Source organism: Python bivittatus, unplaced genomic scaffold (genome assembly GCF_059951505.1).
Source record: "Python bivittatus isolate LINGU-HERP-01145 unplaced genomic scaffold, Pbiv_v1 ctg000610_np1212, whole genome shotgun sequence".
NCBI classification, from domain to species: Eukaryota; Metazoa; Chordata; class Lepidosauria; order Squamata; family Pythonidae; genus Python; species Python bivittatus.
In genome coordinates, this window is record NW_028277088.1 from 17,412,143 (window position 1) to 17,424,192 (window position 12,050).

General features: G+C 39.6%; 1 protein-coding gene across 17 annotated transcripts in view; it reads right to left on the reverse strand.

Moving 5' to 3' along the window:
* The window catches only part of KIAA1217 (KIAA1217 ortholog), a 382,394-nt gene that overhangs the window by 78,293 nt on the left and 292,051 nt on the right, over positions 1 to 12,050 (reverse strand). For all 17 annotated transcript variants that reach the window (XM_088150361.1, XM_088150358.1, XM_088150357.1 and 14 more), the window contains 2 exons: positions 6,171 to 6,369; positions 2,909 to 3,002 (listed from right to left, as the gene is read on the reverse strand). In XM_088150361.1, the coding sequence (XP_088006487.1) occupies positions 2,909 to 3,002; positions 6,171 to 6,369 (293 nt within the window). The remainder of the gene's footprint in view (positions 1 to 2,908; positions 3,003 to 6,170; positions 6,370 to 12,050) is intronic.

The following is a 12,050-nucleotide window of genomic DNA, read 5'->3' on the forward strand; positions in this document are numbered from 1 at the left end:
ATCAGCATGGCTGGCTGGGGAATTCTGGGAGTTGAAGTCCACACGTTCTTCAAGTTGCCAAGGTTGAGAAACACTGCTTCAGCAAGAGGGGTTTCCCTAGAAGATGTAAGAAGCATTCTTTTCAGTCCAATTCTAAGCATAGAAATAAACTCCTTTCTTCCATTCCAACTACCATAGATGCAACCAGATAAATGAAGGCACTTCTTCCCCCAAAAGACTGCTGCCTTTTCTGTGCAATTTTCCTCCTCTCTGGTTTTCTCAATTTGTTCCCCAAGAACTAAAAATAGAGCGCACGCTTGTAAGGGTGCTTCCTTATCCATTCTCCATCCTTTCCCACTTCCTTCCTTAGAAACACTTACCCGAAGAACTTGAATGACACACCAGCCGTCTTCCCAACAGCTACCGTAGTTACTCTGCTCCAGTTGTGAAAGCTAGCAACATCCCCGTTCAGAACAAGCTGACTGGTCAGGAAATGAATTTTCTTGGCAGAGATAGACATTTTAACATACCACCTACAGCACGACATACCTCCACCGAGCCACTGGAGAACCAGGCAAGAAGTACAGAGGAGCCATTGCACAAGAAGCTGAGTTTGTAATATATTTAGAAATGTCCAGCTCCTGCTACATTAATAACTGCAGCAATGCTTTTATAGTCTTGACTCCCTATGCAAAACATTGCAGCATGCTCTTGAGAAATTCCAAACAAATGCACAATTCTAAGTCCCTATTTTCACAGGTGTTTTGCACCAACAGTTAACATCCGTTTCAAAATCCTATATGATCTACCAAAAACCAAGCCACTCCCTTGCTGGCAATACTTTTTTTGGCCTGATGGAATTAATGCATTTTATTCAAAGAGAGTGGGCAGGGGGATTTTGAAGGAGGAAAAAAAACTGTTTTTAAGGAAATACCTGATCTAAGCAGTAACAGCAGTGATATTTCTCCTGGGCAACCCCCATTTGCACTATTTTAAAGTAGCATTTTGCACCAGCTGTGATTTATTCTTACTTTGGGAATGCCCTGGTGATGAAGGTGGTCATAGATCTCAAACTAAAATTAACTTGATGCTTCCATTCTTTTCTACCAGGCTAAATGCCTGGGAAAAAAAAGTTTAGGAAAAGAACAACTAATTTCAGCAGTATAAAAGATGATTTAATACACATTCTGATACAGAAGCCTGTGAAAATTTGCTGGAGCACCAATAAAACCCCAGTCACGTGTCCTATCATATGAACTTAAAATCATGGGAAGTAGAAGAGGAGCTAGGCAGAGTGTGATATGGCTAAGAAATGGATGCTTCATATTTCCTTAAATGTGGCAAAAGTGAACATTTGCATTTAGGTTTATGATCTGTAGAGGCTACCTACCATCAATGCTAAGAGTTAGAGCTACAGTACAATTCTATGAATGCTTACTCAGTAGTTCAGTTCCATTGGTTTTCCAAAATTTGTGAGATTCCAATAAAAATTCAAAATGTCACACAGTTCAATTCTACCTATCATGGCCCCAACATCTCAGCAGGCAATATGGAAGGATCTAAGATTCAAAGACCTTGACCCTATTCACAGTCTCAGTAAATAAGCATTCCTGCTTTCCACAAACAAGAGGTAGGGTGGTATATGGTGTTCAGTCACTCCCACCTGGCTTTTACTAGCAGGAGTAGCTAAACAAACTGCAGAAATTTATCAGGTCCAATCAGTTTCTTTGGCATGATGTGTGAACCTGGATCTCTCCTTTATCCCTCTTAAATAAGAAATGGTAGCCGAAAAACAAATCAAGGCTTTTAACTTGGGCTTATTGGGAAGGAAAATAGCCAGTGTTCCTGGTTTGAAGATGGTGGCAGTAAACAAATTATGGGAGGAGGTGCCAAGTTTGATTTCTACTGGCAATAGGAGCAATCACCAAACAGGAATAATCAAGATACAACCTGAAGTAGCAGGCTTAGGGATACTACTGTATATCTCGCCTACAAAAATCTATATAACCATTAGGTGGCAATAGAGAAACAGAAAACATTAACTCTTTGCTATCATCTAGTGGTTACTCCAAGTTTTGTAATCAGATCCACCAGCCCTAGACATGCTGGCATGATGTGTAATTGCAGCTAGTGACCCAATGCATACATTTTATTAAACTGTGGCTTGATTTCTCACAATTGTCATGATTCACACAACATAACAGGCCCAAACCAAACAAAGTATATTATTTATTAGCAGCTTAGTGAATAATACCATTGGCTCACTGCAGTCAGTTAAGCAGTTAGATTTTTTTACTCTGGCGCATGCCCTTTTAGAGTGTGATTCCTTACTAATGAAGCTAGGCATGCATTACTTTTGGCCACTCTAGTTAGCACTGGAAGTATTTTATCAAACAGCTTTATGATCCCGCATTAAGAGTGAACCTTGATCAGCAGCCCTAAGAGCAGTTACTTCTAGAGTAAGCATAACCAACTGTGTTCATACAAGACACAACTACAAACTATCCAACCATGTGTAACCCAGCATATGGCAGCAACCCAGGATATATGATTAGTTTACAATTCAGAATATTATGTGAACCCAGAAAATTTGATAGATAAACCATGGTGAACTTGTGTGTTATGTGAACGCAGCCACTCTGAAAAGAAGTGATTAACCCCACAATGGACCACCCTTGATTTGCCAGTCATGCTTAACTTGATCAAACATCTGCAGTATTCCATCAGTTTTACAACCATTATTTAACTACTCAAATACCACATTCTTTTTAACACTTTCTCTAATGTGACTTCTGTTAGCACATTTGGCAAAATAATTAAGGGGCAATTTTCACACATTTGTGTCATTTTTATGGTCCTGCAGAAGCAGGCTCTCATATCAAAGAAACAACCAAAGCACACTCTGAATAAATGAAGGTCTAGCACTTACCCTTACATCTCCATTGATCGCTCTAGGCATGTGATTAAAAGCATGGGCAGGATCTTTGTTGTAAACTTTAAGGAAAGATTTGTCTTGAATATTCCTGGAATTAAAAATAAAACACATGTGCACACGTAAGGGAAGAAAGGACTTCCTGTCAGCCCATTTACTTTGCTTATCTGAATACTCCAGGTAGTGACATGCCAGCAACCAGCCAATGAAAAAGCCATGCTGTGCAAGAGACAAAGATAAAAACAATACTGCTCACTTATCCCTAGGAAGGGATTGTTCTTCTAAGATAAGCTGATACTCATTTTCAGTTTCATTAAAGATCCTAGATGCAAGTAAGAACAGTATGAAATCAAACACCTTTCATAAGTAATAGCATTTTTATTGGCTTTTATCTGTCTCTTATCACCAAGGGTGATATTTTCCCTGATTTGAAATAAGGATACATATCAAAATAAAACACCAAAACAATTTTTATCTAAGTTCCTTAGGAGTAAAATACTTGAATCACAGATAACTCAAATTGCTTCAAATGCATAAGGTGAAATCTATTCTTGAACAAACATGTATAGCTTGAAATTGCAAATATCTCTAAGACATGCCCAACGTTAAATTGTTCATTTTATTTTGAAATTAGCCCAAATGATTCTCAAGGTAAATTCCCAGTTAACAAAACCTAACTTCATAAATTAAAAAGTCAAAGGGTTTACCATTTAGTTTCAAAACCTACCTTAGAGTTTACAGATTAGATGTCTAGAGCAAATCTTGCTGTTTTCTCCTTCTGCCATGAGTGGCTACAAAGAATGTAATCTAAATGCATTAATGTCCTCCTAAAGCTATGATGCCTTTCATTTAACACCAGCCATCCTCAGAGAATTTGCACATTACACTGAATTCCTCTACTCCAGGTGCAGCTATAAGTTTAGTGGGCTGATCTTAATCAGTGGGATTATCATTTTGGTGGAGGGGGGAAAAGAGAGACACATGGTGAAGGATTTTTGGACAGGTCTAGTTTCTTTTAAAGTCACAATGCTGCTGGTAATTGCTTTGAATCTGTAACTAGTTAGAACTTGCATTGCTTCTATCAAATTCAAGCAGTCTGCCAGGAAAAGCCAGAGAACTGAAAAGACGAAGGAACGTTGGCTGTTAAGAAATGTAGGGTTAATTAGATGTTTAGATATAATGAAGTCAGCATTGAACAGAAACCACAAGAAAAATATATACCCGTGGGCAATGTAAGCTCATTGCAATGCCTTTTCAAAAGAGAATCCACCATTTTCATGACACTACCTATATTTCCCCTCCTGCTACCCTACACTAGGATCATAATAGCTAGGTTGCGTGTGTATGGCAATGAAGCACTATAGAAAATTCTATCTCCTTTCTGCTATCTACTGCTTATCCAGATTTATATAGCCCAAATAGGGAGCCCTAATTCCCAATACATTTGAAAGTTGACCAAGATAAACAAGGCTGTTCTAACATTGTGGACCACTACTTCTCAATCACAACAAAGTAAGGTTGAAACTGAATATGCAATAGAATAGCGAGGCAGCAATATTCCTATTAGTTTCTCTTAAGTGTTAACTTTCTACCAGCAGATTGTCTGCATATCTTAGGAACATAGGAAGTTGTTTCCTGCTGAGTTCAGTGTTGTCAACACTGGCTGGCATTTTTGGCTTGAATCTTGCCAGTCCTGTCTGGGGAGTATATCTGGGTCCCAAGTACTGTGCTAAGGCAGGCACGCAAGCATGTTCACCCACACAAATGACAACATTCAAAATGTGTCCTTCCATCAGGTATCTGAAATTGCACATTCACTTCTACATCTCCAGGCTCTATCAGCTCATTTTTCCACACATGTGGATGCCGAAGCAACAGCCATCTGGCAGACTGCATGCTGAGATCCTCGGAGAATGCAGAGCTCAACTGTCTGGGGGACGTTTTTTCAGTCCTAGGGCCTAATGTTGAACATATTCCCCAGAGTGTCCTGCCTGGTACCCCCTCTGCTTTTATAAAAATGTTGATTTTTACACATTTCATAGCCTTTTCGAGATTTTATGGCAAGCCACTCTAATAATGTGCAGTATTTGAAAGGAAGATATAAACCACCAGCAGCAGTCTTATCATGACAACAAAAATGTCAACAATGAAGGAGGGCCAGAAATGTTTTTTGGGGGGGGGGGGTGTGCCTTTGAGTCCCAGTGACCGCCTGAACTAGCCTCTGCAGTTTTCTTGGCAAGATTTTCAGAAGTGGTTTACCATTGCCTGCTTCCTAGGGTGAGAGAGAGTGACTGGCCAAAGGTCACTGAGCTGGCTTCGTGGCTAAGGTGGGACTAGAACTCCCAGTCTCCCACTTTCTAGCCAGGTCCCTTAACCACTACACCAAACTGGCTCTCACAGAAATGTCTACTGATTAATAAAGTGACCTGAGCTGGTGCGTGCATCTTGGGGGTAGAAGGGGTGGCCAAAGGCACCAGTCTACCTTCTGGCAAACCAGTATTTTATTGCACACAGCTGATTCCTGAATACAAAAGCCATCCGTGGCAGCCATTTTGTGAGAGCATCCGCAGCATACCTTCAAAGTCTTTGATTTAAACCTAAAATATTTGAATCTCCCCAACTCATGGGATGTATACTTGCTTCCATATTAAACATTTACACACCTAACAGAATAAATTTAAATGATGGATGGATGGATGGATATTTAGTAATACAGAGCTACAGAGCAACAAGAAGCATGTAGTACTTCCCAGACCACTGGAATTATTATGAAATTCGGGATAATTTTAATTTGCTATATTTCTTTTTTAACTGTTAAGCCCTATGGCCATATGAGGCCCTGAGCCAGATTTCAGAAACCTCCTGCAAATGATTAATCCAGATTTCTGGGAAGAATGATGGGTTACTTCCACAACAACATGCCAGATACAAAAGAAAGGGAAAAAATGAAGTGCTAAAGGCAGAGAGAATGTCTGCAATGATGTACTTCTACCCAATTTTAGCTCTGGACCCACCCACCACTGGAATGTCACCCCAAAAGATTACTACTGGTAGACTGAGGCCCTTGAGAGAATATTGGAAACTTGCATGATTTAATGGTCTTGAGAATTTCCAACCATTTATAATGCCTTTCATTTTCTTTTTTTAAGAAACCTGGGGGGGGGGGGGAATCATCTGGAGATACTATGAGCATCTTGGCACTTCTGGCACTGCCAATCTTTACAAAGAAAGCTACCTCAAGCCATAGAATGTTACTTACCTTACATCACTTAATTCATAATAGATATTTCTGCTCTCATCCTTGATATATATTGCCACACTGGGAGACTCCAACATTTTCATGGTCAGTTGTTGGGGAAAGGCACTTACAAAGAGGGCACGGATAGTGTCTGTGCTTGTAATCTCATTGGGCATCCTTAGCTGTTTCGTTTCATCTCCATACTGAAGATATAAAACTCCTAGGAGCAAAAGAAACAAGAAATGAAAGTCTTGGTTACCACAAACAAAGCAGAGAATTTAAGCTTCAAACCAGACACATATATATCCTTTCCAATCCCACACTGGAAAAAAAAAGGTAGAATTCTCTGGGTAACTGATTATGTGCTGCCAAGTCATACAGGTACTATAAAGAAATCTTTTGTTCTGTATTCTATGTTTTACAACAGTTTTACTACAAGCTCCCAAGACTATTTGCTGCAAACCCTGCAATTTGATAAAGAAGTTTCCACAGTGTGTAAACTGATTAGTTCAATCTAGGGCCCTCTTCTGTGGGCAACACAATGTTTGGCCAGTGAAGGGTTGCAAGGCATTAAGAGCAGCCTCCAGAGTAGTCCAAAACCATTTGCCCAATTTTTATTTTAAATGTGATGGAAGGGATGGTGTCATTTACATCTCGACCCTGAGCAGCGCAGGCAAAGCTGTCGATGTACTGACCCTGTGTCTGGAAGCTGTTCGGGTCTGGATGGGGCAGAACAGACTTTGGCTCAATCCTAACAAGACTGAGAGGCTGTAGCTGTTTGTACCCCCAGAGTCAGGGGTGTTACCATCCTTGGTCTTGGATGGGGCTGCACTTCCCAAGTCAAGACGGGTGCGCAACCTGGAGGTCCTTCTGGACTTGCAACTACTGCTCGATGAGCAGCTGTGGCCAGGAGGGCCTTGGCACAGGTTTATCTTATGCACCAGTTGTGCCCTGTCCTCGACTGAAAGGCCCTTCAGACAGTTACTCATGCCCCGGTCACTTCATGATTGGATTATTGCAATGTGCTATACATCGGACTGCCCTTGAAGATCACCCAGAAGCTACAGCTGGTTCAAAATGCAGTGGCACAAGCAGTAACAGGTGCCTCTTGGTGTGCCCATGTGTCACCACTGCTACACAAGCTGCATTGGCTGCCAGTTGGCTTCCAAGTGCCATTTAAGGTGCTGGCTATTACGTATAAAACCCTGGATGGCATACGGCCTGGATATCTGACAGACTGCTTGTCTCCAATCACTTCTGCCTGCCCAGCATGTTCCAGCAAAGTGGATGTGCTAAACACTGTCATCTTGTGGGACCAAGGAAGGCCTCTCTGTGGTGGCCTCCACCCTCTGAACAGCATCCCCCCAGAGATAAGGATGGCGCCATCTCTCCTAGGATTCCAGAAAGCACTGAAAACTTGGTTTTGGTCACAGGCCTGGGGTTGATGTTTATGATTTAAGGCCCCTGTATGGTTGATTTTATAGTTTATTAGATTATTTTGGTCTAGGCTATCTGATTTAATGTTTTTAGCTGTTTTTATGTTTTTTATAGGTTTGTATGCTACCCAGAGTTCATTGGAGTTGGGTGGCCAATCAATTTAAATAGATAAATGAATTATATATTTTGTTTTATTTGACAAATAATGGATTTTTAAAAACTGACTGTATAATTTATTTTAATGTATCTATCATATCTATATAGCCGTCCATCTCAAAGTGTGGCTCTGGGCAGCGTACAATAAAAAACAAATCATAAAAGCTAACAATTAAAAAAACATTCTACAATTAAAAACACCAATCATAATTTTATAATCATAATTTTATAATCCTTTTAACATCCAGAGATGGGTGGACTAAAAATACTAAAATAAATAATATAATTGATAGCAGTGGGAATATAAAAATGACTTCTTTGAAATAAGCAAGATTACAAATTCTGCTTTGTGAAATTTCTGCCTGATTTTCTTGAAAGAGGTAGGAAAAAAACACCACAAGCAAACAAAGACACAGAGATTTGAGCCCAATGCCAAGAAAACTCTACCATTCATCTTGGCCTCTATCCTCCTATACAACCTCCTCCAAAATAAAACTAGGGAGATACTAGCATACTTCTTGAATGAGCTGGCTCATATATAATGTTAAGCTATAATGTGGTTTATTTCTGGCTTAGTGCAATCTGTGAACCAACCCATTATAGTGTAGCATTATGTGCAATAGCTTTTTCAACAAACCAGAGTTTCAGAGATGCTGCCCTCAGTTGCATGTTTGTAAATAAATCCAACATATGTCTGTTTCCAATAACTGTACATAGGTAACATGCCTGACCCCAAGTTCTACTACCAAATGCAAAATCACATATGATATGCAAAATATAAGGTTAGGAAAGCAGTGACCCTTCAGATACCGCTGAACTACAATTCCCAGCAGGCTTCACACTGATGACATCAGCCAGGACTGACGGAAGTTCCAGTCCAACAACTCCTGGACAGCAGGGGTTTCCCCATGTTTGACATATCATCCCTTATGTGTTGCAACCAATGAAGCAAAGAGCAGTATGGGAGTGGGGAACATGTAACATCATGACATAATTTGCAGTGAGGCAAACTAAGAGACTGTCTCTACAGACAAATATCTGCATATCCAAAGACAACACAGCATCCTTTACTGAGGATAGAATTCTTTGGAGAGTAGCAGAGTATTTATAATGATTAACACTTCCTGTAATGTAGGATAAATTCCTTCATAGGCAGCAATTATTCTTTCCATCTCAGCATTAACTTTTCCAGGGACAATTTCAGAACTGTTCTTGAGGTCACCTTCATGATCTTTGTGGTACTTCTAACCCAGACTTTAAGCATTACTTTCCATTAGTTGTTCTCACCTAATTATATGTACTCCATACAGTTTAAGACAAGACAAGAAATAGAAATCTGTAATATTTTTGTCTTCACATACTCTTTTAGCAGGATCCACTGTATTTATTAAAAAAAAAACCCTGCAAGTCAACTCAAAATTATTATGGCAACATCATTTTTTGTTTGGGACAAAGATGTGCATAGTTTTACTGTAATATACATTGGGTTTGAAATTAAACACATGTTTAAAGTGAAGTGATTGCCCTATAAAAATGAGTGGGCTGGGGGTAAAAAAAACACACAGAACTCCATCTTACCTGTAAAAACCCTACTGCACTCAGTGAATCTTATACCTAAATTTATGTCCATGGAATTACAATTCCAAGTTTTTGACATGGCTCTTAGATCTCTGCATTGCTTACTGAGCCCAAGACAAGACATAGGGTTTCCAAGGCACAATATAAGGTAATCTTCCCCAGCATGCTACTTTCCCAGACTTGCTAAGATGTCAACTCGTTAAAGTTCTCAGCCAGTAAACTATGCTGGTTGGGAATCTGGGGAGCTGGTGTCCCAGAACATCTAAAGGGCACCAGGTTGGGAATGCAGACTTAGATGTTCTGGGGGAATACACTGCCTATGCTCCTTGACACAAGCCACCAAAAAGAGCAGGAGACATTTGTAATAGCATCTTGATGCAGGTGGGCTGAGGCACAACTCTAGCCACAAGAATTTAGAAACCAGACAATACTTCTCCAGATAACGTGCCAGGTTCCAGACTGGCTTGGATAAAGATAGAGACTCACTGAACAGGCCTATAAGAGATCCTTATGGTGGAACCCTATTCCTCCTGTTAAAAGTTATGGAGTGCTCAGAAGACATACCAGATGTACGCATCACTTTAATTAAGTCAGGGCATTGGAACTGCCTTTTTATGCAGGAGCTTCTGGGTTATAAAACAGGGGATGTGGCATAGCTATCAAATAATGCTTTTGCAGATTAACATTACTTGCATGATGTATGTTTACCAAGGAAGCAATACCAAACAGTATTTTAGTTCCATCTATTGCCTTTTTTCAGGTGCATTTTCAAGATATCTGCTTATACACAAAGGAAGAACAGATTAAAGCAAGGGACAAATGTGATTACACAGGTTTATTTGGGACTGTGTGCATTTCATACTTCCCCTGAGGACACATTCTCAAAAAAACACATAAGCATAATCAATGGTGCATAAACCATTTTTTAAAAATCAGTAGCACCAGTCTAGATGCTGATTAAGTTGGAAGAAGAGGTATTTCTGTCCTGCAAAACATTTACCCAAAGATAAGGGATATTTCATTTTAAATCCTATTCATTTACACAAGAAGGCACAGGAGGTTTATGAGAAACTAAACAAGAAAAATGTGGTCACCTTTGAGCTATTTAGTTTCCTGGGAGTCTTTTGTTTCAAATCAGTAATTAAAGCTGATTGTTTGGGCCTGTTTTTCTTGAAGACATGCCAGTATTGGCTTTAAATGTAATTAACTAGGACTTTCATGCATCAAGAAGTCAACAGAAAGGACAGGTGCGACCCAGCGGAAATTGCTTGTACTGAAGCCCCATGGGAGAAAATGAGACCACCGCAGTAGCTATGGGGCAAAGACATGAATTAATAAGATCAGCCAGAAAGTATATAGAATGGAATGGGGATAACAATGATATCAAATCACTGTTTATGCTCCAAAAGTCCATTTCTGATACTGTACTACAGCCTTCCCCAATCCTGACACCTTCCATAAATACTTAACTTCATCTCCCCATCTAGCTTAGCATGGACATTGTTGAGAATTCTGGACATTCAAGCTGTGTTGGTTGAAACATCAAGAGATTGTTATAGTCTTGGAAAAAACAGGAATGCTGATCTCCCTCAAGATGTGAGTCATAGTAGTGGGGTCCTGTAGAAGCTATCTGGGTGGTCTGCAGATACCACTTTCCCAGTCCTTGTGCTGGACTCTTGGATATTTTCTCATTGGCAGGAATCATGGCTTCAACTTATTTTGCTGTTCCTAAACATGAGGCAACTTCCTTCCACCAGAACTTCAGTATTTTCTGGTCCCACATTCTAGCTACCACAAAAACAGGCAACAGTGGTTATAGCTACTGATAAAAATCACTGGTTGCATAAATGTTGACATGCTATGCTTTTGCCAGCATAGCTTGCAGGGGCTGTTAAATAAAGTGAAGGAATGGTGGCTTGGCAGCTGAGGGTCACTTCAGAAACCTTTTATTCAATTTATTACTCATCATCCATTTGTGGATGCCATTTCTTTTCCTTGCTTCCAACCTTTTTAATATCATGATCATCTTCAACTCTCACTTTTAACAACTGGATTTTGTTCTTGCTGATTTTGTGGTCATTTCCCCCCATTTCTAACTTGTTCAAATTGCCTTTTTGGATATACCATACCATAATGCTGACATTTTCCATATAGAAATAATAAAATCAGCAATCCTAAATTAGAAAAAACCCAATCTTTAAAATCATTATAGAGAAGAAAAGCCAAGTACAACATGCAAAATTTAGGTTAAAAGTCTGCCCTCAAATCTACTTAGACCCAAAAGATTTAGGGCTGTGGTCAATTTGATCCACATGTATTGGTAACCAGGTGTGTTAATAGTAAATTTTTTCCCATCTCAGAAAAATCTGACACCTCATCTGAGTTGCTCTTCAAAGTGAAAAGGAACACTATTCAAAATACATTCAAGACTTTGCATGATAGGCAAAAATATTGATGAGGGGCAGAAGAGACAGCTGCCACGTGGACTGAAATCAGCAATATTAACTCAGCTAACAAACCCAAAGTCCTTGGAATGACATTGGTTTATAATCCAAGCTCATGATCTGCCATTTCTACTGTTTCTGTGCAATCTCAGCGTGGGCACATCCAGAGTCCTTCAACAACACAAGCATAAATATTCAGTCTTAGATTTTGTATTAATCAATGGAGTTTTTTTAATTATTAATTTTTAATCCAAGATACCCAGAGAAAAAAATATAAATACTAAAA